Genomic DNA, 26531 nt, shown 5'->3' with positions numbered 1-26531 from the left:
TTTTGAAAAAGTGACCTAAGTATTGGGAAATGTGTCCTAGCGACTTTAAAAAACTGTAATAAGAAACATTAGTCAGTTTAACACAATCCTCAATGGAGTCTAGTGACTACTGAAACGTGTAATGCAGTGGCGTAGTGGTTAAAGACAGTACCTCTCTTGTGGAAGATCTAAGTTCGAATCTATTGAGAGCAATGACATTTATTAATTATCTCTGGTAGATTCCACGATGATCTCGTCTTTTCACTTGATGAAAATGTTTGTTATCGTCACCTTTATTGATAGTTACTGTATAAATATCATTCATGAATGAAAGAAAAAAGTATGTTGTTTTGCCATGAAAGAAAAAAATATGTTCTTATGCCATGTAATGAAATAGCTTTGGCAGACTCACTAGCAATTGCTCAATTCTTATGAATTGTAAGTTAGTAGCTACCGGCAAAGCTTATTACTGGCTAATACGCTGTTAAAACGCTATTTGTGTTGGAGGTAAACTTAGTAAGAAACGTTAGTCAGTTTAACTGTATCAATGTCATTCATGAATGACCAATTAACTATTAAAATGGCCAGTGGCAAAAGAGGATTTATTCAGGATATACAGATGCCGGGTGTCAGTATAGACCAGAGGCTATACTGACAGCCAGAAAATGTATTGCTCCGTGATCTAGTGGTTAACGGCACAGCCTTTAATGTGGGCGACCCAGGTTCGAATCTCAAGATGGCAACACGTTCTATTGTGGGCCAGCTGAACTAGGTTTGCCTGGTTTCTTGTTTTGCCCATCAGTGATTTTGTCCTGCCCGGTCAATATTCAAATCCTGGAGCCGCCACTGGTTATGCATCATCCCGTTAACCTTAGTTATCTTGCAGTAGAAAAGTATTTCCTTAGGATTCATAGAATTCCATCCCCACGGGAATCTCCGCTGCCATTGTAGTCAGAGAATGCAGACAAATGTATCACTACTACAGTTTTCATTGGTAATAAAGCGACTTTTCCCTCTTCTTATTTCTCTGTATTTCAGAAGGATTTTCCTCACTCCTCAGGGGCTCCTGTAAAGGTTGCGATAGTTCTCAGGCTCTGGAATGTTTTTGTAAACATGTAAACATGCCATCTTCACACACAAATGTGTGCACAACTTTTTCCATAGATATTTTTGGTTGAAGATTTAGAAAACTGTCTTCTATCAGATGGTTTGTATGTTTAAGTGTGTGGGTGCATGGGACGGTAGTGGCCAGGCATCTGAGATCGAAGGAATAGAGCTCTTGGAAAGATGGAGACAAGAGGTAGGTTAAAGGTCTAATAGGAAATAGAAAATAGTTGAAGGAAAGGAAGGGTCAACCCTGTTGCATTTCCCTTTACTTATCTTCTTTTGTTTCATCATCTTAATTTTAAATATATCTTACTTTTTATCTGTTTTAACCTTCCAAAGGACAAAAAATTTTTTTCATGACCTTGTAGCTTATTGTGCTTGTTTTTTCCATTTCACTTACAGAAGCATGTGTTCTCTGTTGCTTCCCTCAATGCAGGTGCTTCCATTCCCCAGCCAGGTAGTTTATAACCGCGTGGGGAAGTGTGGCAGCCGGACGGTGGTCATCCTACTGAGGTTACTGGCTGAGAGACATCAATTCAACCTGGTCTCTTCGGACATCCACAACAAGACACGCCTCACTAAACATGAACAGGTAATCTAAGACACGTGTGGGGCTGCAGGGCTCCATAATAACCGTGGTCCCATGGCCCCGGGCCAGTAAAAAGTCAAGTCGGGACTAATCAAACTAGCAAGTCACTGTCCTGATCGGGCAACCGCAAAAAAAAATGAGATTGTAAAATAATTATCACATTATAAACTCGACATCCTCCAGTTGTTTCGTAATCTGGCACACGCATCAAAACTACCTTGCAGATCTTTTCACGTGGTGTTGACCAGTCAAGAGTTGAGCAGTGATTTGACATGTGGCTGTCTGGTATTGTTTTTCAGTAAAACATTAAAAAACTCACGCGAGTCACTCAACTGAAGAAGGATAACTATGAGCTCAAATGAAAGCAAAAAATTTTACCTTAGTGCAAAAAATAATTTACCTGTTTCAATGGAACTCAGATGCACTGTCGTCTCTCCTAATTTCCCGGCTAGAGCGGACAAATCTGGCTCCTTTTACAATGGTACTTGACAACATTCGCAAACAATCCCCGACCAGCCATTCCAATAGCAAACAGCACCTGGTCTGCATGACAGCCAAGCGGGTGGCTGGCAATCCGTCTTCAGGGCCCTTGGTTGTATCAGGAATTTAAATGCAACGGCATACCTAGTAACTCGGACCAGCCTGTCGCCTTGTTCCCTGGGGTGAATGAGTTAGTGTTTTGTTTGAAAGTAAAATTAGTTTTTGAATTATCTTTTTATTCATTTTTATAATAAGAAAGGTTATGAAAGAAATGAGTTGCGATCAGGTGCATCATAAACATCATCACAGAGAGGGGCATTGCGCCTGGTAAAGATGTTGTGCAGGACAATACAGGCAAGTGCTATATTGCACGCAAGTTCAACTTGCAAGTAGTTAAGGCATGCAAATCATCTCTTCAGAACTCCATTTAAACGCTTGATTGCACATCTTGTATTGCAATGAGCAGTGTTGAAACGTGCCTGCTCAGGTGTGGTTGCTGAAAGAAAAGGGGTCATCAGCCATGGTAGGAGTGGATAAGCACTGTCTCCTAATATTATGCCATCCGGTTGGTTGGTTTGGAGCTCTCTGTATAGAGCACACTCCCTCAGAATATGTGCATCATGAACAGATCCAGGCCACTTCACAACGCAGTTTGTGATATTGATGCTATGCCTCCCCTTTTGGTTAACATACTCCAACTCCCTCTCATGAGGTGCTTGTACATGCACATGAGTGCAGTCTATAACCCCAGTAGTATTGGGCATGTTCCCTAAAAGAAAAAACCTGCTCTTGGTCTGGGCAATCTGGTCATCCTTTGGAAATGAAACAAATTGATTGACCAGGCTGGCCAATGGGATTGACACATCTTTCACCTCATTCACTCAAAGTTGAATTGTCCACTCCTATATTGTCACCAACAACTTGGTAGAAAGTCCCAGATGCATAGAAGCGCAGAGCAACGAGGCACTGTTCATCCATAGACAAACTGTGACTCTTTCGGGTTCTGCATGGAAGTTGTGGCCTGACATGGCCTGCAAGGTACTTAATATCAGCATTCCCAAAGTGAAACCGAGCATACAGTTCCTCAGTGGTGTATTGCCTCAGTGGTTTTGTACGTTCAATGTTCACTCTTTGACGGTATCCTCTCCTACCAAAATAGTGATGGTGATGGACAGTACCTGCCATGTCAGTGCCTCTCTGTAAGTCCTCTGAGAAAGGCTGAATAAGATGGCTGTGTAATTGGTCTTTTCCAACACACCCACTGAACATCACTTAGCTGATTGGCTGCATGGCTTGTTTTCAATTAAATCAATCATGCGCAAGGCCTATAAAATCTATGTTCACTACACCAAAGAGGTATACATGGACTCAAAAGGACATAATTTCACTGTTGCAGAAACCCACGCACTGCTAGAGGGTGTTAGGTGCCACCATGCCTCAATAGTAGGACGTTTTAATTCAACTAAGGGTGGAGAAGTGACTAACCAACAGAAAAAAGACATTTGGGTTGAAATCACCCAGAATGTGAATGCCATGGGGTCTGGCCAGAAGAGCACCACAGAGCAAGTTACATTTAGATGGAAGAATCTGAAGGCCGGGGCAACAAAGGGCCATGCTGAAGCAAAAAATACCCAAACGGACAACATGCCCTTTAGGAGAGGTGATTGCATAGATGTGGTTCTTGACATTATTGGAGGTGAAAACTCACAAGCTCTGCGCGGGATTCAAGGTGTTGTAGGGGACAGTGAACCCACAATTGTAAAGGAAAGTGAGCCAGTTTCTCCTAATGCAGAGGAACCATTTATTGTGGATCTCAGCCCTGTTATTGAGGAAAAAGGTGGATCATCACAAGCTCAGAAAATAGGCTGGAAGCGTTCTTTGCCAAACAAAGAAGATTATGCCTATAATTCACTTCTTAAACGAGAAACTGAAAGAGCAGAAGCCCAGATTCATCTGGCAGAGGAAAAAATCACCCTTACCCAACTACAGCAAACCAAAGCCAGACTTCAGATCCGCCTCCTAAAAGAAGGGCTTCGAAAAAGCTGGTATTTCCACAAATGTAGAAGAACTCTGAATGATCTTTATTTTGTTCACTGTTGAACATTTAGCCTTCTTATGGTTTAAAACATGTGTTCCAAATATCCACAATGTATTTGTGAATAATGTACATTTCTTAGTTTTTTTCTATTTATTTGTTGTGTGTCAGAATGTTTATTAAAATAAATTGAAAATGGAAGGTGATGTTTTATTGTTTTATTGTGTTGTTTTCTGTCTCTTCAAATAAAAACACCTAAAGTTGCCCAACGCTGGCTATTCTACCTGTTGTTTTTATATAGCTAGTAGTGTACATTATCATATGTACAGGTGCTGGTCAAAAATTTGAATGTCATCAAAAAGTTGATTTATTTCAGTAATTCCATTCAAAAAGTGAAACTTGTATATTATATTCATTCATTACACACAGACTGATATATTTCAAATGTTTATTTCTTTTAATTGTGATCATTATAACTGACAACTAATAAAAATCCCAAATTCAGTATCTGAGAAAATTAGAATATTTCTGAAGACCAATACAAAAAAAATATTTATAGAAATGTTGGCCAACTGAAAAGTATGAACATGAAAAGTATGAACATGTACAGCACTCAATACTTAGTTGGGGCTCCTTTTGCCTGAATTCCTGCAGCAATGCGACGTGGCATGGAGTCAATCAGTCTGTGGCACTGCTCAGGTGTTATGAGAGCCCAGGTTGCTCTGATAGTGGCCTTCAGCTCTTCTGCATTGTTGGGTCTGGTGTATCGCATCTTCCTCTTCATGATACCCCATAGATTTTCTATAGGGTTAAGGTCAGGCGAGTTTGCTGGCACTGTGTGCAGGTGTCAAGTCCTGTTGGAAAATGAAATCTGCATCTCCATAAAGTTGGTCAGCAGCAGGAAGCATGAAGTGCAAGACGCTTCTGACGCTGTGTCTTGTTCAAGAGTGGCTTGACAAAAGGAATGCGACAGCTGAAACCCATGTCTTGCATACGTCTGTGCGTGGTGGTTCTTGAAGCACTGACTCCAGCTGCAGTCCACTCTTTGTGAATCTCCCCCACATTTTTGAATGGGTTTGGTTTCACAATCCTCTCCAGGGTACGGTTATCCCTATTGCTTGTACACTTCTTTCTACCACATCTTTTCCTTCCCTTCGCCTCTCTATTAATGTGCTTGGACACAGAGCTCTGTGAACAGCCAGCCTCTTTGGCTATGACCTTTTGTGTTTTGCCCTCCTTGTGCAAAGTGTCAATGGTTGTCTTTTGGACAGCTGTCAAGTCAGCAGTCTTCCCCATGATTGTGTTGCCTACAGAAATAGACTGAGAGACCATTTAAAGGCCTTTGCAGGTGTTTTGGATTAATTAGCTGATTAGAGTGTGGCACCAGGTGTCTTCAATATTGAACCTTTTCACAATATTCAAATTTTGTGAGATACTGAATTTGTGGTTTTCATTAGTTGTCAGTTATAATCATCAAAATTAAAAGAAATAAACACTTGAAATATATCCGTCTGTGTGGAATGAATGTATACATTATACAAGTTTCACTTTTTGAATGGAATTACTGAAATAAATAAACTTTTTGATGATATTCTAATTTTATGACCAGCACCTGTAGTCAAATTTAGAGTGCGGATAATTCAGATTTGGTAATCTTGAAAGTTTCGTATCTGGATAATGGTGATCCAATCCTATTTTGCTTTGAAAAACTGGCACAAAAGTTAGATGAATTTCCTGATCCTGGATAGAAAATGTTTTGAACAACTGCACCAGCGTAAGTTCTTATGATGGGTTTGAGGATTTCATCCCAGTACCTAACAGCAGTCAGGGTACCGTTGGCTAGCATATGGAGGTCTGTGCGACCCTCCAAGGATATGCCAACCCAGGCCATCACTGACTCACCACCAAACCAGTCATGCTGGATAATGTTGCAGGCAGCATAATGTTCACCACGGCATCTCCAGACTCTTTCACGTCAGTCACGTGCTCCATGTGAATCTGCTCTCATCTGTGAATTGAAAAGGGCGCAAATGGCAGCTCTGCCAATTCTGGTGTTCTCTGGCGGATGCCTGTTGAGCTGCACGGTGCTGGACTGTGAGCACAGGTCCCACTAGAGGACGTTGGGCCCTCATGCCACCCTCATGGAGTCTGACAGTTTGGTCAGAAACATCGGCACCAGTAGCCCGCTGGAGGTCATTTTGTAGGGCTCTGGCTGTGCTCCTCCTGTTCCTCCTCGCAGAAAGGCGCAGCTACTGGTCCTGCTGCTACGGCTCTGTCCCCCTCTCCTCGTGTAATGGCCCGTCTCCTGTTATCTCTACCATGCTCTTGAGACTGTACTGGAAGACACACCAAAATTCTTTGCGATAACACTTATGGATGTGCCATCCTGGAGGAGCTGGACTACCTGTGCAACCTGAATGAGATGCAGGTACCACCTCATTGTACCAGTAGTGAAATGGTTGATTCTTCTCTAGTTTGGCAAAAACGCAAAGATAGAGAAGAATCAGTTAGGAATGATAAAGGAGTGTGCAATTGTCTTTGGCCACCACCTGCAAAACCATTCCCTTTTTGGGGGTTGCCTTTCCAGTGCACCTGTTGTCACTTTAATTTGCTCCAAATAGTGACACTGATTCACAATTACTTATGCTTCCTAACTGGACAGATTGATATCCCTGAAGTTTAATTGATTTGGTGTTATACTGTGATGATTACATGTTCCCGAGCTCTAAAGGCACGGGGAATCTTGTGAAAATGTATGGCAAGATGAATGCAGCATGTTATCAGAAAATATTGGCAGACAAATATCATTCTTCTGTACAAAAGCGGCGCATGGGACGCTCTTGGACTTTACAGCACGACAATGATCCTAATGACAAGGCCAAGTTGACCCTCCAGTGGTTACAGCAGAAAAAAGGTGAAGGTTCTGGATTGGCCATCACAGTCTCCTAACCTTTAATATCATCGAGCCACTCTGGGGAGATCGCAAACATGCGGTTCATACAAGACGACCAATGACTTTGCATGATCTGGAGGCATTTTGCCAAGACAAATGGGCAGCTATACCACCTTCAAGAGTTTGGGGTCTCATAGACAACTATTACAAAAGACTGCACCCTGTCATTGATGCTAAAGGGGGCAATACACAGTTTTAAGAACGAAGGGTATGCAGAATTTAAACAGGGATCAGTTAATTTTCTTCTGTGTTGCCATGTTTTGTTTTATGATTGTGACATTCTGTTATGACCTACAGTTGAATGTGAATCCCATAAGAACTAAAATACATGTGTTTTGCCTGCTCACTCGTTTTTCTTTACAAATGGTACATTTATTACCAATTCTCCAAGGGTATGCAAACTTTTGAGCACAACTGTATTTGTATGAGTTCCGAGCGCAACTTAAGGAAATCCACTCAGCATTTATAGAGGAAGTGCTGCATGTGTTTAAAGCTGCATCCCTCAGGGACATGTTGAAATGCCAGGCTGTGCCAGGGAAAATGCCCAGACGATTGCCAGCATCAAATAAAACATGACTTAATGGCAGTCATTCGGAAGGAAGACTTCCTCTTATTTTCTCTCCATATTTCTCTGTCCCTCTCCTATTTAGTTTTATTTCATTGCACAAAAGAAAAGATGAACACTGCAGAACTGGCTGGAAATCCAAATGGGCTTATACTACACCAAAATGAAAAACATTTTAATAATAAAACAATGTAATAGTATTTCCCTTTATCTTTATAGCAATATTTTGAGTCTAGCAAGTGATGGCCATCACAGCCAATCTCCCAGACATTTCCAGCTAGCTGTTTTTACACAGTGCTTGGTATCGCCGGTGTCTGACCTGTACCAAAAAACATGTTTTATTTTTGTGCCTCAACAACTTTATCTTGCTTTCTAATCTGTAAGGGATTCTCACCAACCACAGGACACACAAAGTCACCGCTTCCAGATGGATGATGAGCTGTAAGGCCTTACATACCTCTCTCTTTGCGCCATCCACCAGCCCTACTCTGGGCGAACTCAGTGTTTAGGAAGTGGTCAGGAAGTTAGGAGCTGCTCAGGGACTATGAGGACTCACCTGGCAGAGTGTACTGTAGGTATAGATATTGCAGGTTTCCTGCGTTTTGGGCTGGCCAAATATTTACTGAGCCCACGTTAGGCAGAGTTTTTTGTCTCTCCATTAGTAAAGTAGTTTTACGGCCCTCCTGGAAGTCAAGAGTTTAGTCCACAGTTACCTGCCTTACCAGTAGGCCCACTCTATCCAAACAAGCCTGAGTGTGTATCACTACTAAGGCCTACCTTCCCACTAGGTCCACAGTTACCTGCCTTACCAGTAGGCCCACTCTATCCAAACAAGCCTGAGTGTGTATCACTACTAAGGCCTACCTTCCCACTAGGTCCACAGTTACCTGCCTTACCAGTAGGTCCACTCTATCCAAACAAGCCTGAGTGTGTATCACTACTAAGGCCTACCTTCCCACTAGGTCCACAGTTACCTGCCTTACCAGTAAGCCCACTCTATCCAAACAAGCCTGAGTGTGTATCACTACTAAGGCCTACCTTCCCACTAGGTCCACAGTTGCCTGCCTTACCAGTAGGCCCACTCTATCCAAACAAGCCTGAGTGTGTATCACTACTAAGGTGTTCCATGGAGCATCCAAAGACTGCTTTGTCTTATCACCTCCCTTTGCTCCCCCTCAAGTGTGTATGGAAATATATCATACAGTGGGATATACTGGGATGTACAGTATGTATTAGCATGAGACTTTAGAGCATCCTAAAGAAATTAACTTCATATTTATAAAGGAAGTGCTACATGTGTCTAAAGTGTCTAATGGCCCATTTTGTAGAGACATGTGGAAATGCCTAGCTGTGCCAGGTGAAATGCCAAGACATACATTTAAACATTACTGAATATCAGTCAATCTGAAAGATAGTGTATTTCTTTTTTTCACTTATTTTCTCTCCATATCTGTTCCTGTTCTTCTCCCGTTTAGATTTAGTTTTATTTATTTGCACAAAAGACAGATGGATAACAAGGCAGTGCAGGAGTGGTGGAAAACCTCTGAGGGCTTGTATGAGAAACTAGAGCAATGTCTGCTTTTCATGTTCGCATGTTGGTGTTTTTGTGACGTTTTGAATTAGAATGCTTCCATTTCAGTAGGTTGTATTGTCATAAATTGTCTACAGGTTCAGAGTTCAAAATTTGCTTTTTTGTTCTAAATAAAAGAGAAATCAATCAGCAATTGCTAAAATGTCAATGAATGAATAAAAAATGCTTCAATATGATTTATTTTCAACTTAATGATGTATACATGCTAGTTTAAATGTCTTAGTTTAAATGTCCTACCCCACTGCACCAAACATAATTTTTTTACTCTATAGCTGTCTATCCTCAAAACATGGTTAAAACTATCATTTTGTTAAATGCATGGTCGGTCATGGCATCCATAGAGTCATTGCATTTCTTCAGGCTACTCCCTCAGTTTCTAACCAAAACAGTGGTGGAGACCACTTTGTTATTATTTCAGCTGCTGATTGGCCCTTCAATTTAAGGGTTTAGGCATTTTTAACCTTTAGTGGTGAGGTTAAGGTTTAAGGTTAGAATGAGGCTTAAAAGCCCATTTTAAGAAGAGCATTTGTAGAAATGGGTGGGGTTGAGCCACATCTTGTGACTTTGTGGCAAAAGAACCCTGGATAGCTGACTGTACTGAACTGAGTTAACGAGGACCACCTGTCTCGTGGTTGGACCCCTTTTGGGCATCCTCCATCTATACCAGACCAATGAAATATGCCCTGAAATGCACTTTTATAAATTACACTTCCCGCAATCAGAAACCAGTCTGTGATTGATGGTGTATTGTTTCATATCCTCATAGGACCTTTCCATCCGTTTTGAAGCGCACTGGTAAATCTGTTCTGAAAGATAGACCTCTATTTCTGCATTTTAGTCATCAGAAGATGCAAAATATTGCAAAGCTGTTACTGACCCCTCGTATGTAAATACTATAATATTTAGCTAATATTAAAATAGGTAATTCTTCAACCCTAAAGTCTTGGCAGTACACAGTGTCTGAAACCCACTGAATCATGAAGCCATTGGGATAGAGAAAGAGACTGGGTCCACTAACACGGCCTCAGAGTTAATGTCTGTGTGTGTGTGTGTGTGTGTGTGTGTGCATGCATACCTGTGTGCTTCTATGGGTTCACTTATGCAGATCCAGATGCACTCTAAGTTAAATAGCTTAATAGCTCCATTCTGGCTGGGGATTGGAGATTTGGACCATTATCCATTGGCTCAGCCTGCGGCCTGCTAATGCATTTGCCCAGAACCAATGCTCTCAGCCAGGGTAACCAGTGTCCACTAGCCTCTAGAGCGCACACTGCATAGTGACACTGCATAGTGATACTGCATAGTGACACTGCATAGTGACACTGCATAGTGATACTGCATAGTGACCTGTCTGTCTTGCTCTCTAAGCGTGGTCACAGGCCCAAAGGGTGTGAAGTCTCTTTCCGTGTGCTCAGTAATGGCAACCCACCTTTTCTTTGAGTTTCTGTGTTGCTCTGTGATGCTGGATTCCATCTGTCAACAAAGATGTTTGAAAGCAGACAAATTCAGCGTACCTCGTGTACATGAATTCTAGCCCCATGGATTTACCCGGCTTCGAAGTTGTTTAAAATAGATTTTATTGGTTTACACTACCCGGAAAGTAACAAATGTGGGTTATCGGGCTGAGTTTTTAAAACCAATGTCAACATAATGCTGGGATTAGATGTTCTCCAAATGAAGTATTAAAAAAATAATATACAATCCATAATTTTGGGTGAGGTGGAAAGATGCTGGTGTGGAGCGGCGGGGTGGAAAAGGTTTGAAGGGAATGGGGTGTCAAAGGCTGTATGGAGTAGCGTTCTGTCTGTTTAGACTAGGTCAGTCGTCTGCTGAGCCCATCCAAGAGGCCTTCAAAGGTAAAGGGGTATAACCTTTCCCACTAATTAGTCTGGATTCATTTTAGCAGAACTAAGCTTATTAGGTGTGCTTGCCAAATGCAAAACACGACTCTGTTCTCTTAAACTCTTATTAGGTGTGCTTGCCAAAGGCAAAGCACAACTAAAGATTTCTGTCATAGTCTTATTATTATTATTCAAATTATTTTAGCCGCTTTAGAGCCTTGTGATTGCCGTAATTAGCATTAATTAACCCTAAATCAGTACCGTTCAAGCTAGAGATACCAATCCAACATTGCAGTATGGTTGCCACTGTGTGCTGTTGAACAAAGTAAAACCCAGCTATTAAACAAATTATTTGAAAACAGCTATGTCAGATTGTGTGTGTGTGCCAGAACTGCAACGTGCATACTCATATTTCAGGCAAGCTTTTGATGAATGAATAACGTTAGCCATCTCCAGCTCTAGGAATACGGGGGGGCAAGAAAGAGAGAGTAGAAAGTGGAAATGTACTGGGTTAAGACAGAATTGGCAGCCAAGCTCATGTGACTGGAGCCTCAGATGGTTAGTTTGTGTGCTTAAAAATGTTGATATCAGAGCTTATTGTAAACACTCCAATTCCATCTCAACATACAGTGAGACCAAAGATGCAACGTTATTGTAAACACTTTAATTCCATCTCAACATACAGTGAGACCAAAGATCCAACGTTATTGTAAACACTCATATTCCATCTCAACATACAGTGAGACCAAAGATCCAACGTTATTGTAAACACTCATATTCCATCTCAACATACAGTGAGACCAAAGATCCAACGTTATTGTAAACACTCATATTCCATCTCAACATACAGTGAGACCAAAGATGCAACGAAAGATGTACAGCTAGTATTTATTTTGTAGTTCTATAACCCATAACACTAACAAGGGATTTGATAAGAATTCACACTAGATAGCATGGCCTAATGTCTGTGATGTCATCCAAAGTTATGATGGGGTCAGAGCACAGTAGTTGCCAAAGGGTTGTTTGTTCTTGCCCCAATTGTTCCCTGGTCACACTTCCTCCCCCAAAGGGGCAGGGTTGAGTTCAACTTACAGTTAATGAATTCACCTTAAAGCGATAATCCACCCAAAACATCAAATTCATGTGATGTTACATAATGCAAATATATGATAACAGCATATGGTGTGTTAATGAGGGTTTTTTTCTGCATCAAGTTATGAGTTGTATGTTTGTAAGCAACAAGTGAAATTTGTGCCTAGGTAGCATAAAATCGGGAAAATAATACCAAAGTCAATATCAACATGATAATTATTTCTATACTCTCTAGAAAGTTAAGGTTAAAGAAACAAAAAAGGTTTTCACTGGGTTAAGCAGGAGCTGCCCTCCTATTGAATGTATGTGTGTGTGTGGGATGGCCAAGACACACTCAGGTAGTGGTGTAGGGTTTGAGCATTGCCTGAAGGGGGCGTCAGGGGTAAAGGTCTCTCGCTCCCCCAGGCTAGGACATGAAAGATAGTACTCGGAATGTTGATTCTTGAGATTATGGTTATGAACAGTACAACAAACGTGCCGTTGTTCCGATCAATTTTCTCCTCCCAGGGATTCACAGAATGAGTTTTTGGGTAATGTTTATTATTCAGACAACCCTACTGATAGCTAACATAAAGTGTGGTTTAATTTAAATTCTCTTGTTAATCTAATATTGGAATTTTAAGGGATCAGGGATTTCTGTCCAGCCTGCATGATATGAAATTCTGGCTGTGGTACGGGTGTCTCTAGAATAATCAATGTGGAATTAATGACAGATATTCCATCATCGCCAATAGAAATACACAAGGGCATACTCAGTGTTTGGTTCTGGTTCCATCCTAGAGAGAAAAGCTGTCAATCACTAAAGGTTGATGTGTATTTCAGGTGGACCTTATGAGGAACATCAGCAACATGCCTCAGCCCTTCCTGTACACTAGGCATGTCCACTTCCTCAACTTCACAAGGTAATTACAATGGAGCACTGCATGTACAACCACTAACCATCCATCCAGGGATGACAAGATGTCAGTGGCACACACAGCATTTACATTTGGAGCAAAGTTCTAATCAAAAGCACCCTTATAATTGACATTTTCACAAATGCCTTGACTGATGATTGTCAAGAGAGAATATTTTGTGTTTTATCTTGATCAATGTCAATGTAAGTCGGCTGTCCATCTCTGTATCAACTCGGTCTGGACTATTCGTCACTCTGAAAAAGGTGTGGACATGATGATTAGTTGACCGGAAGGATTCCACGTTAATAATTCCTTGTGTATACCGCACCATTCATTTCATAGCTTTGTGTGTATACAAACCAGAGTATTAACCACACCCATATATGAACCACTACCACTATACATTCTGGGGCGTTACTTCAACAAAAGCCAAGGTATGGCAATGTGACTTGACGTCAAGGACCTACTAGGCTATTGAAAACTGTTTCAACAGAAATATAGCTCTCTGTCACATTCACAATGCCTAATGCATGTAATGTGCAACTTAGAGAGAGCCATGAAAACGCAGAGGTCTAATTACCATTAGTCATTTGTTTAAACACAAAAAATTAAGAAATGCATTGAATTACATGCTAATTTCTTATGTAACGTGGTCACAAGCACACACATGCAAACACTCCAAACGTGCAATATTAATAGGCTCCAGTATGTAAGTTATGTCATCATATTGCGTGCACATGTCAGAAAATGATGAGCATGAAATAATGATGAGCCCATACATATTTGCAATCAGTTTCAAGGCAATACAAGTTGAATTTGTTTCTTATTTTTATTGTACAAAAAAACTGATGAGGGAGAGCGTTGGAAAATAATAGATAATGTGTCTTCCAGGTTCAGGATAGAGCAGCCCGTCTACATCAACATTATAAGGGACCCCATTAACCGCTTCCTTTCCAATTACTTCTTCCGACGTTTTGGAGACTGGAGGGGGGAGCAGAACCACCTCATCCGAACACCGGGGATGAAGGACGACGAGAGATACCTGGTAAGACTACTTATTTATTGAGACTGTCACCTCTTTATTTCTGTCCTTCATGTCAGGGCTCGTAGATCAGGGCCTGGCTCGCCAGGTATTTGTGCTGTTAGCAGCATCAGTGCAAAGGAATGAAGGCTAATGGTTCAGAATATGAATGAAGTTCAGCATCATTTTGAGTTCAACATTAACCGTGCCTGTATGACAGAGTTACTGGCTTGTACATACATATTCCATATCTCGCATCTGTTTTTAAGTCAGGCTGTGTAATGCTTCCATGATTCTCCTGGCAATTATGCACATGTTTTGTAGGCCTATTTTAAATGTGTTGAGGAATGCTACACGTCTCATTCTAGAACATACACCAAAAGGAAACTGAACTCAACAGCTCAGTCATCTGAATTATACAGTTTTCAACTGCAGGGATTCAATTCTACAAAATGTGTAATGCTTTTGACCAGGCCAGAAAGCCTGAGGTTCCCCTGATTTCATTACTTCAATGTCAAACGTTATCTCTTCAGCAAATGAGTCAGGCGGCAAAGCTTGCAGTGTCGGTTACAGGCGTATGGTAGTGCATTGAGGGAACCAATGAAAGAGGAACAGGTCAACAACACAAACAACAGGTTTAATTCTTATATGCACCAGGTTAGGGATATCACGATACCAGAAATGGTGTAGATACCAATACCAGTAAAAGTCCTCAATTCTAAATACCCAATTCAATACCACAGTAAAAAATACTCAAACAAAACAATAAGTCCCATGTGCTTAAGAAAACAGCAGAGGCTAACACACACACACCAGAGTGCAAGCACTAGTTTAAATTTACTGTCATGGTGACAGAGTCCGGAAATATTCATTTCAAACGCTAACGTTATATTCTGTTGACAGATGACAGACTGAATGGTAAGGACGGTAGCCTACTACTACGAGCTATGGTTACATTATGGTTACATTATGGTAGCCAATAGCCATTGCTAGTCTCGCAAGGCCACACCTCCAATCTCGACTGGCCTCCTTGGCCTCCTAGCGACATTCTAGGCCTGGTTTAAGAGGTTAAGCCATTGCAAACGTCGTATGAAACATAGTTGGCTAGACTACATAGCAATGCCAGCTGTTTCAAACACAGATAATGGTAGCGTATATTTCAGGATAAGAGTATAACAAGGATATTACTTGGGATACGTTCTTAATGTAACATGAATTGAAACTCGCTCACCTTGAATGATTTAAATAAATCTGCATGTCTGTCTTCAAGGTGCTTTGCTAAGTTGGAAGTGTTTTCTTCTTTAGTCTCGAAAGTTTGAAGGCACCTCCTTGCAAAGTATTCTTTGCAAATGTCTTACTCCCAGATCATCCGCCTCGAGCGCAACGAGGCAGAGCTGCCTCTACTCTTAACACCATCTGTCAAGTGTTGGATCCCTGGTACCTACGTTACTGTACAAAAACCAGTATGTCATGTTTTCACTATTTTGGCATTGATTTGCTACCGAAGTATCAGTTCTTGTGACCGGTTATGACATATTATGGCACAGTTAAGAATGAATAATTGTTTGCCTGTTGCCATCCATCCCTCCTTTTTACCCATTTGGTCATCATTCCCTTGCTCTCAACTAGGGATGTTAATGATTCATTAAAGATTAATTGTTGAATTTGATCAAAGGCCATGTATTTGATTTAGTATTAATTGATAACACAAAGTAACAAGTTGGGCAGAGAACCCTCTGAATAATCTACAGCGATATAATCCAATGAAAGATTAAGGCAGCATTAATAAGTGTGGCTTGTGAACATTTTGATTTAAAAAATGATCATGTTTACTGCAAATACTGTGTGTTAAAATAACACAAGGACTAGGCCTAAGATGTATAACTTGACAAACATCGTCCTCTCAAATGACCACTACATCGAGGTTCGCTAGAAATAACTGTAATCAACGGGCAGAGGATAGCACAAAAGATTTGCCAGGTAATAGAGAAAGATATGATGCAAACAGGGCTGTAGAATTAGAGGGGCCAGGGGGTCATGACCCCCCCCCCCCATCATTACAGACAGGTCAATGTGACCCCCCTAAAAAAGAGTGAAAATACTGGAATCCAATGAACTTTTTTAAAATATACTGTTTCCGTTTTTAATCCAGTAAGGAGGTATAAGAGCGTTGCGCTACTTTTCTGATTACTTGGTTATCTACATGGTGTCAAATATGTATATATATTATTTTTTTATAAGATTCATCGATTGATTGATCTTTTATGATGTTGACCGTTGATTAAGCAAAAGCCTTAACATTTGCAACCCTACTCTCAACCCAGAACAACCCAAAACCAAATTACAGACTTAGCCGGACCACATCAGACAGCTAGTTAGAGACCTGATTTCTGCCAGGCAGTCCACCATGTTTGCCCATGCAGGCAGCTACTGGTTGCTCGGATATTTGATGTGTCATGCTTGTCTAAATGCAATGACTGCTTTCATTTTCCTCTTGGTGATTTATAGAGATCCCAGTTGGAGTGAAGTTCAGACATGTTGTCATTGGCGGTGGGTTTAGATATTCTCTGTGTGGAGATGGTGTCAGTTAACCTTCAATGGGCATTCTCCCTATCGCTTTTCCAATCCAGCAAACGTACCAGCACATTAACCCTGTGACAGCGAGACGTCATCTAGCTGTCACAGGCCCTCACAGCCATCATAAAACACCTGGAGCCTGCAGACGCTCACAGTCAGTGAGGTGACATGGTGGCTGGAGTCTAACTGTGGGTTATTAGGTTCTGCTCAGCGTCCCATCGGACCCAATGGCTTATTCAAATGTTCATCACAAGGGGCCCACTTTCACAGAAAAAGAGGCTCTGTCACTGTGCTAGCCTGGCCGCATGGTCTGTCTATGTGTGTGGTTAGGTGCTTCTTTGGCCATGTTTTAAGCCAGTGTTTCTCAACCCTGCTCCTAGACCCCCCCCCCCGCCCTGCATGTTTTAGATCTCTCCCTGTCCTAACATACCTGATGTAGCTCATGAAGGCCTTGATAATGAGCTGATCATTTGAATCAGGTGTGACAGAGCAGGGAGAGATCTAAAACATACATGGCAGGGGGGCGCCCAGGAGCAGTGTTGAGAAATACTTGTCTAAGCCATAGATGGGTCTTTCATCTGTCTCCCCCTGCTGGACAGCAGACCAAACTGGGGTTGATTAAACCAACAGGTCCGTGCTCATAGCCACACTCTGCATTCACTTTAGGTGTCAGTGAAAGGACACTGTCGTTTTCCTCGCCCAGATCTCGGCTCCAATAATGCAGACGTTCAGACATTCCTGTGGTAGGCTTCTTACATTTTCCAAGGACCACACGCGCACACACACGTGGTCATTCTAAAATGTGCTCACCCTCTCTATGATACAGTCATGTGAACACATATGCACTCAAATGTGCTTTGGCAGCGAGTTATCAGGCAAAAGGGAATATGTGTCCCTTTGTACACAAGTTGAGATGGAGATTTGTCTTCTGTATTTTACTAAACCTCGAATTGGTGAGTAGAAGTGAGTTGACACGATGAGCGCCCAAGGGGCAGTTTGAGTTAAAGGCCTTGCTGTTTGTCAGAAAGACTGATTTGGGGAATGCTCTAACCACTAGGTCACCCTGCCGCCCCTTGACCCCTTTTGTAATTTGTAGTCAGACGGACCTGTTGAGGGAGAATGGTGTTACTGACAGAGCACTCACTAACTGTGGCAGAGCATGCCTAGACTACAATGCCCCTCCTTAACCTGGTTAACTCTGATGAAACACACTCTTCAGACAGGATGTCCTGGCAGGTACCCAGCGGATTTCTTGCTGAAGCATGCATTGCTAATTTTTTCTCAGAAACAATACTATAATTTACAGACTAGAAGAAACATGTTGGGCATGTGTCGAACGAGTCATTTCCTGTCCGTTCTCTCTCACCCTCTGCACTCACATTACCGCTGCTTCCCAGAAATGTTTGAAGAATTATTGGCTTTTTGACTGCCGTCATGGAAGGAAGAAAAGGGTTTTTGAATTGCGACACACATTTGTTAGAAGTCTTTATATTTTCTGTCCCTAGCATTTTCATAGGCCATTTCTTAGAAACATTGAATCAGAGATTAGAATTATCAAATCTATTCCTTTAGTTTTAAAATGAGAGAAAAGAGTAAAGAAGCGGATGTGCTTTTAGCCATAGGATGATACCAGGGTTCTCTCTTTGGTTCTTGGGGTGCCTTTGAAGCATTAACAATAGATGTAAATGTTTAGCAGATACTCTTATCCAATTTGACCCACAGTTAAATGACTGCATACACTTTGAAGCTTCCTTTTGTGTTGAATGGAATGTATGGAAGTGTCATGCTCTACCAATTAAAGCCTCTTCCAGTTGTTCTGGTTTCTGTTTTTTGGTAAACATGTCTGTTCTTAGTCCAAATTCAGAGCAACAGATCTGAGAGACGGTTCAGAGGCGAATCTGTTTGAAAAGCACTCTGCAAGATGTGATTTATTGGGCACTCATTATTTTAGCTTGAACTGATCTTTAATTTAAATGTCTGAAAAATATTGTGTCTCGCTGATTTTGGGGCCAGTCGGTCAAAGAGACAGACGGTCCCTATTTCTGATATTCAAGTGAGTCATATATTCAAGTGAGTCATTTGCGAAGGTTTAATCGTTTCAGTGGTCCATGAATTTTATAATTCAAGTCACAAGTGTGTACTTAGTTCATAGATCCCTGTGCCCCTCTCACTGAAAGTCACACTCTTAGTTTCATCAGCAACACATGACAGTGGAGGGCCTCTTCGGCTTGTCTGTAGAGGCGATGGGGCTGGTTTGAGAATCACAGTCAGCCAGAGAGGATTATGTCCTCCTTGTGGGCAGTATAGGGTTTACATCCTCGTCTACAAAAACGCCAAAAGACAGGTGTACATATCTCATGTTGTGTTGACCGCACTGTTCGTGCAGAAATTCGCTGTTCTAGTGGTGGAGAAATTGAGGGCAGCAGGTAAATGTGAATGGCAGCAGGTAAATGGTTTTCTTAAGACCCATCTCAAAGCTAATGTGTGTTTGTCTCATGTGCGCCACCTCTCTTGCATATTTCCTGCACTACCCAAGCAGGAGTCCCAGTGTCACACCGCTGAACCCAGCCAGCTGGGGGTTTTAAGGGGAACAACGGTCCCATGAACACCCAAAAGTGACCTCGTATCAGATATCTCCCCACGCATCCCAGTCCTACTGAGGGTCAGGGTTCTGGTGGGCAGCAGGTCAATCGGGGAAGGGGATGCTCTGATTTTTCTGAAATCTGTTGGCCCTCTTATTTTGTCCTGTTACTCAATCACTGGTTTGGAAAGTGGGACTTCTCAGATGAAAGGGGATTTCTTTCATGTTGTGTGTGTGTGTGTGTGTGTGTGTGTGTGTGTGTGTGTGTGTGTGTAGGGTAGTGCTTCCCTGCGAGTCTCAGCTCAGATTTCTTTGACTGGCATAACATGGACTGATATTCGTTATATGTTTAAAGGATCTGGCTGAGACAGAGAAAGGGAAAAACTTTACAATAAACAAAAAAACTGGACATGCATTTTTTACTGTATAGTGTGGTTTTAATGTGCTTCTCAGTGTGGGGCTCTTTTAAATCCATTTACCAAGTCCCTAGCTCCTACACACCTGGCCCCACACCTTTCAGAGTAGGTCCGGGCTATCTTTCTGGGTTCCGGGAAATGCAAGGCCTGGCCCTCTGGCTCCCTTGGTTTCCATGGCTTAGCGTAACCTTGGTGCTGTGGTGTCTAGGCTGGCACTGTCCAAAAATGCCTTTTCCAAGTAAAGCTGAGGACATTCTCACCTGTCAGCATGGAAACACTACACCTGTCAGCATTTAAACAACAGTACACCATCAATACCTCCTGTTTTTTTTCCTTACAGACTGGTACCTGTTTCTGCTGTGAGACATTATGTGTGTGCATGTGTGTCTTTTATGTGTTTTTGAGTATTTTCCAAGGCCTCGTTGCCGTCTATAAAGCTCACGTCACTTGACATGGATTTGACTCTTGAGTTAGTGCCAGAGAGACAGATTACTGGCTGACTTCATGCCTTTATGTGTTTTTAATTGCTCACTTTCTTCTTTTAATTTGGTCACAGTGAACCTCCCTCATTCGGCCCACTGGTTAAACAGAGGGGTGTAGTGTTTTCCAGCTCTGTTGTAGGGGCTCCTGGCCTAGGACACTGGTTTATTTATTTTTCACTGAGGTGGTGGGGACATTTTGGCATGAGGGAAAGAAAATAATTGGATTGGGATGTTAGTAGCATTGCTAATGTTATGTGGCTAGCAGAGACCAAAGGTTGCCCTTTCAAATAATTGTGCTTATTGAACGCTTGGCCTTGCTTTGGATAAAAAGTCTATAAAAAACCAAAATGTGCCACTTCTTTCTGTTTGGCCGGTCCACTACTATTTTTGGACAGATAATGGTAGCATTAACTTCTTAATTTTGCTTTCAAAGTAACAGGAGATACAATATTGTAATATTGTGTAGCAAGTTGCTCTCTGGTGAAAACTATTTGGAAATGCAAATAATCCTCCCAGTAAGGAACATACTATTTTTCCAGAAGATAATTTAATACATTGTCTAGAGTTATAAAAGGTTGTTAATAATTAATGCTTTCCAGAACTGGTTTGTAGCTAATGGATTTGTTTACAAACAACAACCTTGAGAAATGCAGTACATGTGGTAGAAGTGAAGCCTTAGTAAAGAGCTCCCCCTAGAGTCAGTAATGTAAAAGGAAAACCCTGTTTTCATGTAACATCATTCTTGCAGAAAAGTTATTGTCAACCTGAAGGTAATGTTTTGTTATTGACTGTGTTTTTGATTCTACCAGGGTTCATTTTTGTCTCCCTTTTGTCTAGGATATCAATGTGTGCATCTTGGAGAATTACCCAGAATGCTCAAACCCCAGACTATTCTACATTATCCCGTATTTTTGTGGACAGCACCCCCAGTGCAGGTAAATTGACTATATTGCAACAAATTAATCTCAAAGGAATGTAGTAATACTTGTAAAGTAATACTTCTAAATGTGTTAATACATTTTAAACTAGCAGTACTTAATCAGGATTTACAGTGAAGTCCTGAATTAATTGGACACTGACACACATTTGTTATTTTGTCTGTTTACCAAAATATATTCAAGTTACAGTTAAATAATGAATATGGGCTTAAGGTGCAGTCTCTCAGTTTTAATATGAGGTATTTACATCCAAATGGGAGGAAGGGTTTAGGAATTACAGCTCTTTAATATGTAGCCCCCTCTTTTTCAAGGGACCAAAAGTAATTGACTCAAAAGCTGTTTCATGGACAGGTGTGGGCTATTCCTTCGTTATTTCTTCCTCAATTAAGCAGGTAAATGGTCTAAAGTTGATTGCTGGTGTGGTATTCACATTAGGAAGCTGTTGCTGTGAACCCACAACATGCAGTCAAATGAGCTCTCAATGCAAGTGAAACAGGCCATCCATAGGCTGCAAAAAAAAGTCCATCAGAGGAGGAAAGAAGTGGAATATTCTGCAATGGCCGAGTCAGTCACCTGATCTCAACTCGATCGAGCATGCATTTCACTTGCTGAAGACAAAACTTAAGGCAGAAAGACCCACGAACAAACAACTGAAGACAGCTGGAGTAAAGGCCTGGCAAAGCATCACAAAAGAGGAAACCCAACATTTGGTGATGTCCATGTGTTCCAGACTTCAAGCAGTCATTGCCTGCAAATGATTCTCGACAAAGTATTACATGAACATTTTATTTATGATTGTGTTAATTTCTTCAGTTACATTTGAGCCCCTGAAATAAGGGGACTGTGTATGAAAGTGGTTGCAATTCCTAAATGTTTCATACAATATTTTTGTTCAGCCGCTTGCATTAAAGCTGAAAGTCTGCACTTCAATTGCATCTCGGTTGTTTCATTTCAAATTCATTGTGTTGGCATACAGAGCCACAGTTATGAAAATGATGTCAGTGTCCAAATATTTCTGGACCTAACTGTAACAGATATATTCATCTGATGTATTGTGTGTTTCAGGGAGCCAGGAGAATGGGCTCTAGAGAGGGCCAAACAGAACGTTCTAGAAAACTACCTTATAGTGGGGATCCTAGAAGAACTGGAAGATGTGTTGCTCCTTCTAGAGCGACTGTTACCTCACTACTTTACTGACGTTCTCAACATCTACAAGAGCCCAGGTACAGCAAGCCCTGGCCTGTATAGATATGCCACTATTGCCATGAACTAAAGCTTGTGATGTTTATTATATTAATTGTCATCCTTCCAGCACCGACATTTGTCGATAACTAATTACTTAATCATTCAAAGAGAGAAAGCGAGGAAAGGCAACTGAGAAATGGTCATTGCCCTCATGACAAAATGTGTATAATGGCAATATAAAACAAAAAAAAAGTATCTGCACCATAGCAAAATGTGTTGTAATAGGACAGTTGAATGAAGTTGGATGTTTTCAGGTCGGGGCCCCAAATGCAGACCTTAAAGTAACTTGATGGGAAACGTATCTTCTCTTCTCTCCCTGGACCATTTATTTTTCCGCAGATTACAGGAAGGTGGGGAACATGACCGGCACGGTCCGTAAGCACACGCCCACTCTGGAGGCCCTTCAGGTTCTGTACCACCGCATGAGCTACGAATACGACTTCTACAACTTCATCCGAGACCAGTTCCACCTGATGAAGAAAAAGATTGGTCTCAAGTCAGTCTCCCAGCCCCCAGCCCACCAGGCTTCCTTCCTAAAAGAGCTGGCCCTCCGAACCCCAGAGCCCCTGGACGAAGAGGAGGAGCTGGAGGTGGAGGCCGACTTGGAGGATGCCAACAGCTGGTTCGTCCAGCCCTGACCACCCTCGCGCAACTGAGGATCTTAACGGCAGCCATTTGGCAGCATGCGACATTAGAAGGTGGTAAGGGAAATATGCCCTGTCAGCATTCCCAGGAAGACAATTTGTTGGGGGTGTGTGGTTCCCGAATTCCCGTGTTTTTACGGGCTCTGTTTTCTGTTCGTCTCGGACTCTCTGCTCACCGCTGAGGACCTGGGGAGAGGGCGGATGGATTGATGGATGAAGTGCAAATAATAAAAAAAGACTGTCTAGAATAATGAAAAATAACATTTTGTTGGTTCGAGGCCTTTCTGCTGGAGGTATCTCCAGGTGAGATACGACAAGAGAAATGTTGACCTAAAAACTCGGGAAATAATTTCAACATTGAGTTAAAGCTTTGGATAAAAAAATAAATAAATCTAAGACAAAGGAGCGAGGTGTGAGAGGGCATCAACAGGGAAGGCAGGCTAATGAAATGGAACGGGTCATATGAGACGGCTTTTGGCCCGAGTCCTCGGTCGCCTCTCTTTATATCTCTGTCCGTTCACTCTCTCTCTCTCTGCCTGTTTTAGGGGCTTTGTGTTTAAAGTGTGACCTTAAAGTGCCAAATTTATCCAAGTGGGTTTAGAAACACTCTTTAGTTTGGGAAGTGTGTTTGTGTGTGTGTTTGTGGGGGGGTTGACTTGTTTTATCCCAAATGTGACAGTTTCCCAGATGTCAAAATTGTACAAGAGGGTCTAATGTAAAAAGAGCACCCAACTATGAATTCAGAGAATTCCAAATGTGTGTCTAAGACTGGCTTGGACAACAACATTTGTCAAACTGACAATGTATAAAGAGAAGTAAAATATTTTGGGACATATCTTGGGAACTTGTGAGAAAATATGACATTGGCAGTGAAATTTGAAATGGTATGTTTGTCCTCAGACATATCCATAGGACAGACAGCCCTAATAAATACAAATAAAGCTTAGGCTCAAACATTATAATCAAACGCTTTCCCCAAATTCGCCAAATGAAATGATTATTCATCAACTGTCTCAATACACCGCATGTGGTCTTATTCGAGACAGATTCTTGTACAAATTATGCTTTTTGGTTTTTTGAGTTCCCTCTCTCCAAACCCCATACTCACTCCTAGTCTTACAGAATTGTACAGTGCAGTCATGATGTTGCACTTGGTGTTGGCCATTTTAAGTAACTTAACACCAAGAGCAAAACATTGACATTACGTGCTCTTTCTGGAATTAGTACCTATGCCATAAAACATGCCAGTCCAATATATGTACCCATAATGTGTGGATGTAGTCATAATGTCTCGACGTCTTTAGTGTGGATTTTCCTTTTGACAGTTTAATTTATTATGTTTTCATTTGCATTCCATACAAGATTCTCAGGAAAAAAAGGTTTATTACATCATTGAAAAAAAAATTACTTTTGGGACTCCTACAGCTTTAAAGCTATTCTTGGTATCTGAAGATAAGTGAAACTTCCTAAATAAAATATATAAAAAGCTTTAAAAAATTGCTGTCCAGTTTGTCAGTAATTCTGTGGTATACAGTTCTTATCCAATCCAGGTTTGTGCTCCAGATTCCCACTGGTCTTGGGAAACAGAGCATGTTTCCAGATCTGAAACATGCTTTGCCAGAATATGCTCTGCTAACATGTTCTGCTACTTTATTATCACTCTGCTTGCTAGAACAGAATTCCATGTTTGAGGAAACGTGTTTGTGTTGTCCCTATCAATTATCAGTCATACAATAAACTGCAACCCAATTGATATCCAATCCAAGATGATTAGGTTACAATGTATTCACCTCACTCTGAATATGTGAAAGAGATGCAGTCCGCTCTCTGTTATGGCCTTTAGGCCCTTGACTTTTTAGCCCTGACAGAGCCATGGATTACCCTAGAAAATACTGTTACTCTCTATTAAACGTCAGAGAGCATCTGGTCATGGTGGTTGTGGTGGCACAGGACTCCTCATCGCTGATTTACCTGACTCCTCATCGCAAAGTGGAGGTTTTCTCTCTTCACCTGTCCTCACCGCTTTTAAATTCTATGCTGGGATACATCAAACATAACATCATCATCAATCGACTACCTGGTGGCTTTGTACTCTTCCTCTATGTACCTGAATCCCTTAGGTCATTACAGTTTTTCCCAATCGATTTGACAGATTTCTCCAAACTCAGGTAACTGCAACAAACAAACTCTGTTATTTGTTAAATGCTCTGTTGCAAATGGTTTGTTTCCAATCGGCCCCAAATTGATATTGTTAAGTGCAAATTTCCTAATTGTTTACACAGCTGTCTTAATTAAAACAACTAGAAAAGGGGAAAAGAAAAACAGCAAATAAGAATGAGATGCGGAAAAGGAAGAGGTTTAAGAGTGAGTGGCGGTGGACAGGGCAGAGGGAGAGGAACAGTTGAGGAGGTAGAATGAGATGACAGGAAAGGAGTAGAGTATAGGATGAAGAGATGGAGCAAGAGTTGAGGGTGTAGGAGAAGAATAAAGAAGAGCTGAGAATGTAGGAAGAGGAAAAGATGGAGTAGAGGGAGGAGTAGAGGGAGAAGAGATGGGTAGATTGAAGGGCATTGGTATAGTGGAAAGAGCAAGAGAAGAAAATATAAGAAGACATGGACAGAGAGGAAGGGGAGGACAAAGTGTGAGAGGAGAGAGGAGAGGTAGAAGGATCAGGTACAGACATGTTTCAAATGAAATCAGAGCCACCCTTATTGACCATGTCATAAATCATGGTCTCTCCTTTAGAGAAGTTGGGCCTAGAGTTCAGCCCAATATAAACAGATCCATAGTGGCTTCAATTATCTGCACATTTCAGTGGGAAAAGCGGTAAGTAACTATACCATTCTACTTCTACAGTGAGAGTCTATGTAGCCTTGTTTTATGTAGTTCTAGTTTTGTACTGTAAATGTCCCAGCCTGTCCAAACATTATTCAGAAGTGAAGTTCGAGAACATTCAGGTGGACGAACAAGACTGTTTTCAATTTAACAAGAGTATGCCAATTTTTGACATGGTGGTCCAGAACAACACCCCCCCTGCCTCAAAGAAATTCAGCAAAGAATAATGCAGGACAATAAACTATTCCACAATATTCACCAATGTAGTCTCTCCACAAGTGGAAAAATTACATCCGAATGAAGCAGGTATACAAAGGGCCCTTTGAGAGGAACTCCGTTAGAGTGAAGGAGTTGCGATTCCAGTTTGTTCAAGTACATGCAAGCCAATTACTGCACTTTTACTGTAAACACTATTTTATTTTTTTCCTGGATATTATGTATGTGTCCATATACTATTCCACTCTTAGTGAAAAGATTCAGGCATCTTTCTGCAAAGTGCTGCATCAAAGTGGGAAGATTTAGCAACAGTTTACAGTAGTATCAACTTTGCAATCAATGCCATTACTGTAAAAAACTAACAGTATTGTACCTTGTGTTCTTTTTACTCTAGAGAATGTTGGAGTTGGATAGCAGGGCAACTCATTATGAGTACCTGTATATTGAC

The 26531-nt window shown here is 41.4% G+C and overlaps 1 protein-coding gene across 1 annotated transcript in view; it reads left to right on the top strand.

Annotated features, from left to right (window-relative positions):
• Positions 1-24529, top strand: part of usta (uronyl 2-sulfotransferase a) — a 114097-nt gene extending 89568 nt beyond the window's left edge. Inside the window, exons 3-8 of the mRNA XM_010865707.4 lie at positions 1523-1678; positions 13055-13134; positions 14020-14173; positions 21043-21140; positions 22209-22366; positions 22728-24529. Coding sequence (XP_010864009.1) covers positions 1523-1678; positions 13055-13134; positions 14020-14173; positions 21043-21140; positions 22209-22366; positions 22728-23026 — 945 coding nt within the window. The 3' untranslated portion in view covers positions 23027-24529. The remainder of the gene's footprint in view (positions 1-1522; positions 1679-13054; positions 13135-14019; positions 14174-21042; positions 21141-22208; positions 22367-22727) is intronic.
• Positions 24530-26531: the final 2002 nt, after the last annotated feature.

The sequence above is a fragment of the Esox lucius genome, chromosome 18, assembly GCF_011004845.1.
Source record: "Esox lucius isolate fEsoLuc1 chromosome 18, fEsoLuc1.pri, whole genome shotgun sequence".
Taxonomy (NCBI): domain Eukaryota; kingdom Metazoa; phylum Chordata; class Actinopteri; order Esociformes; family Esocidae; genus Esox; species Esox lucius.
This window is presented reverse-complemented; position numbering and strand designations above follow the sequence as displayed.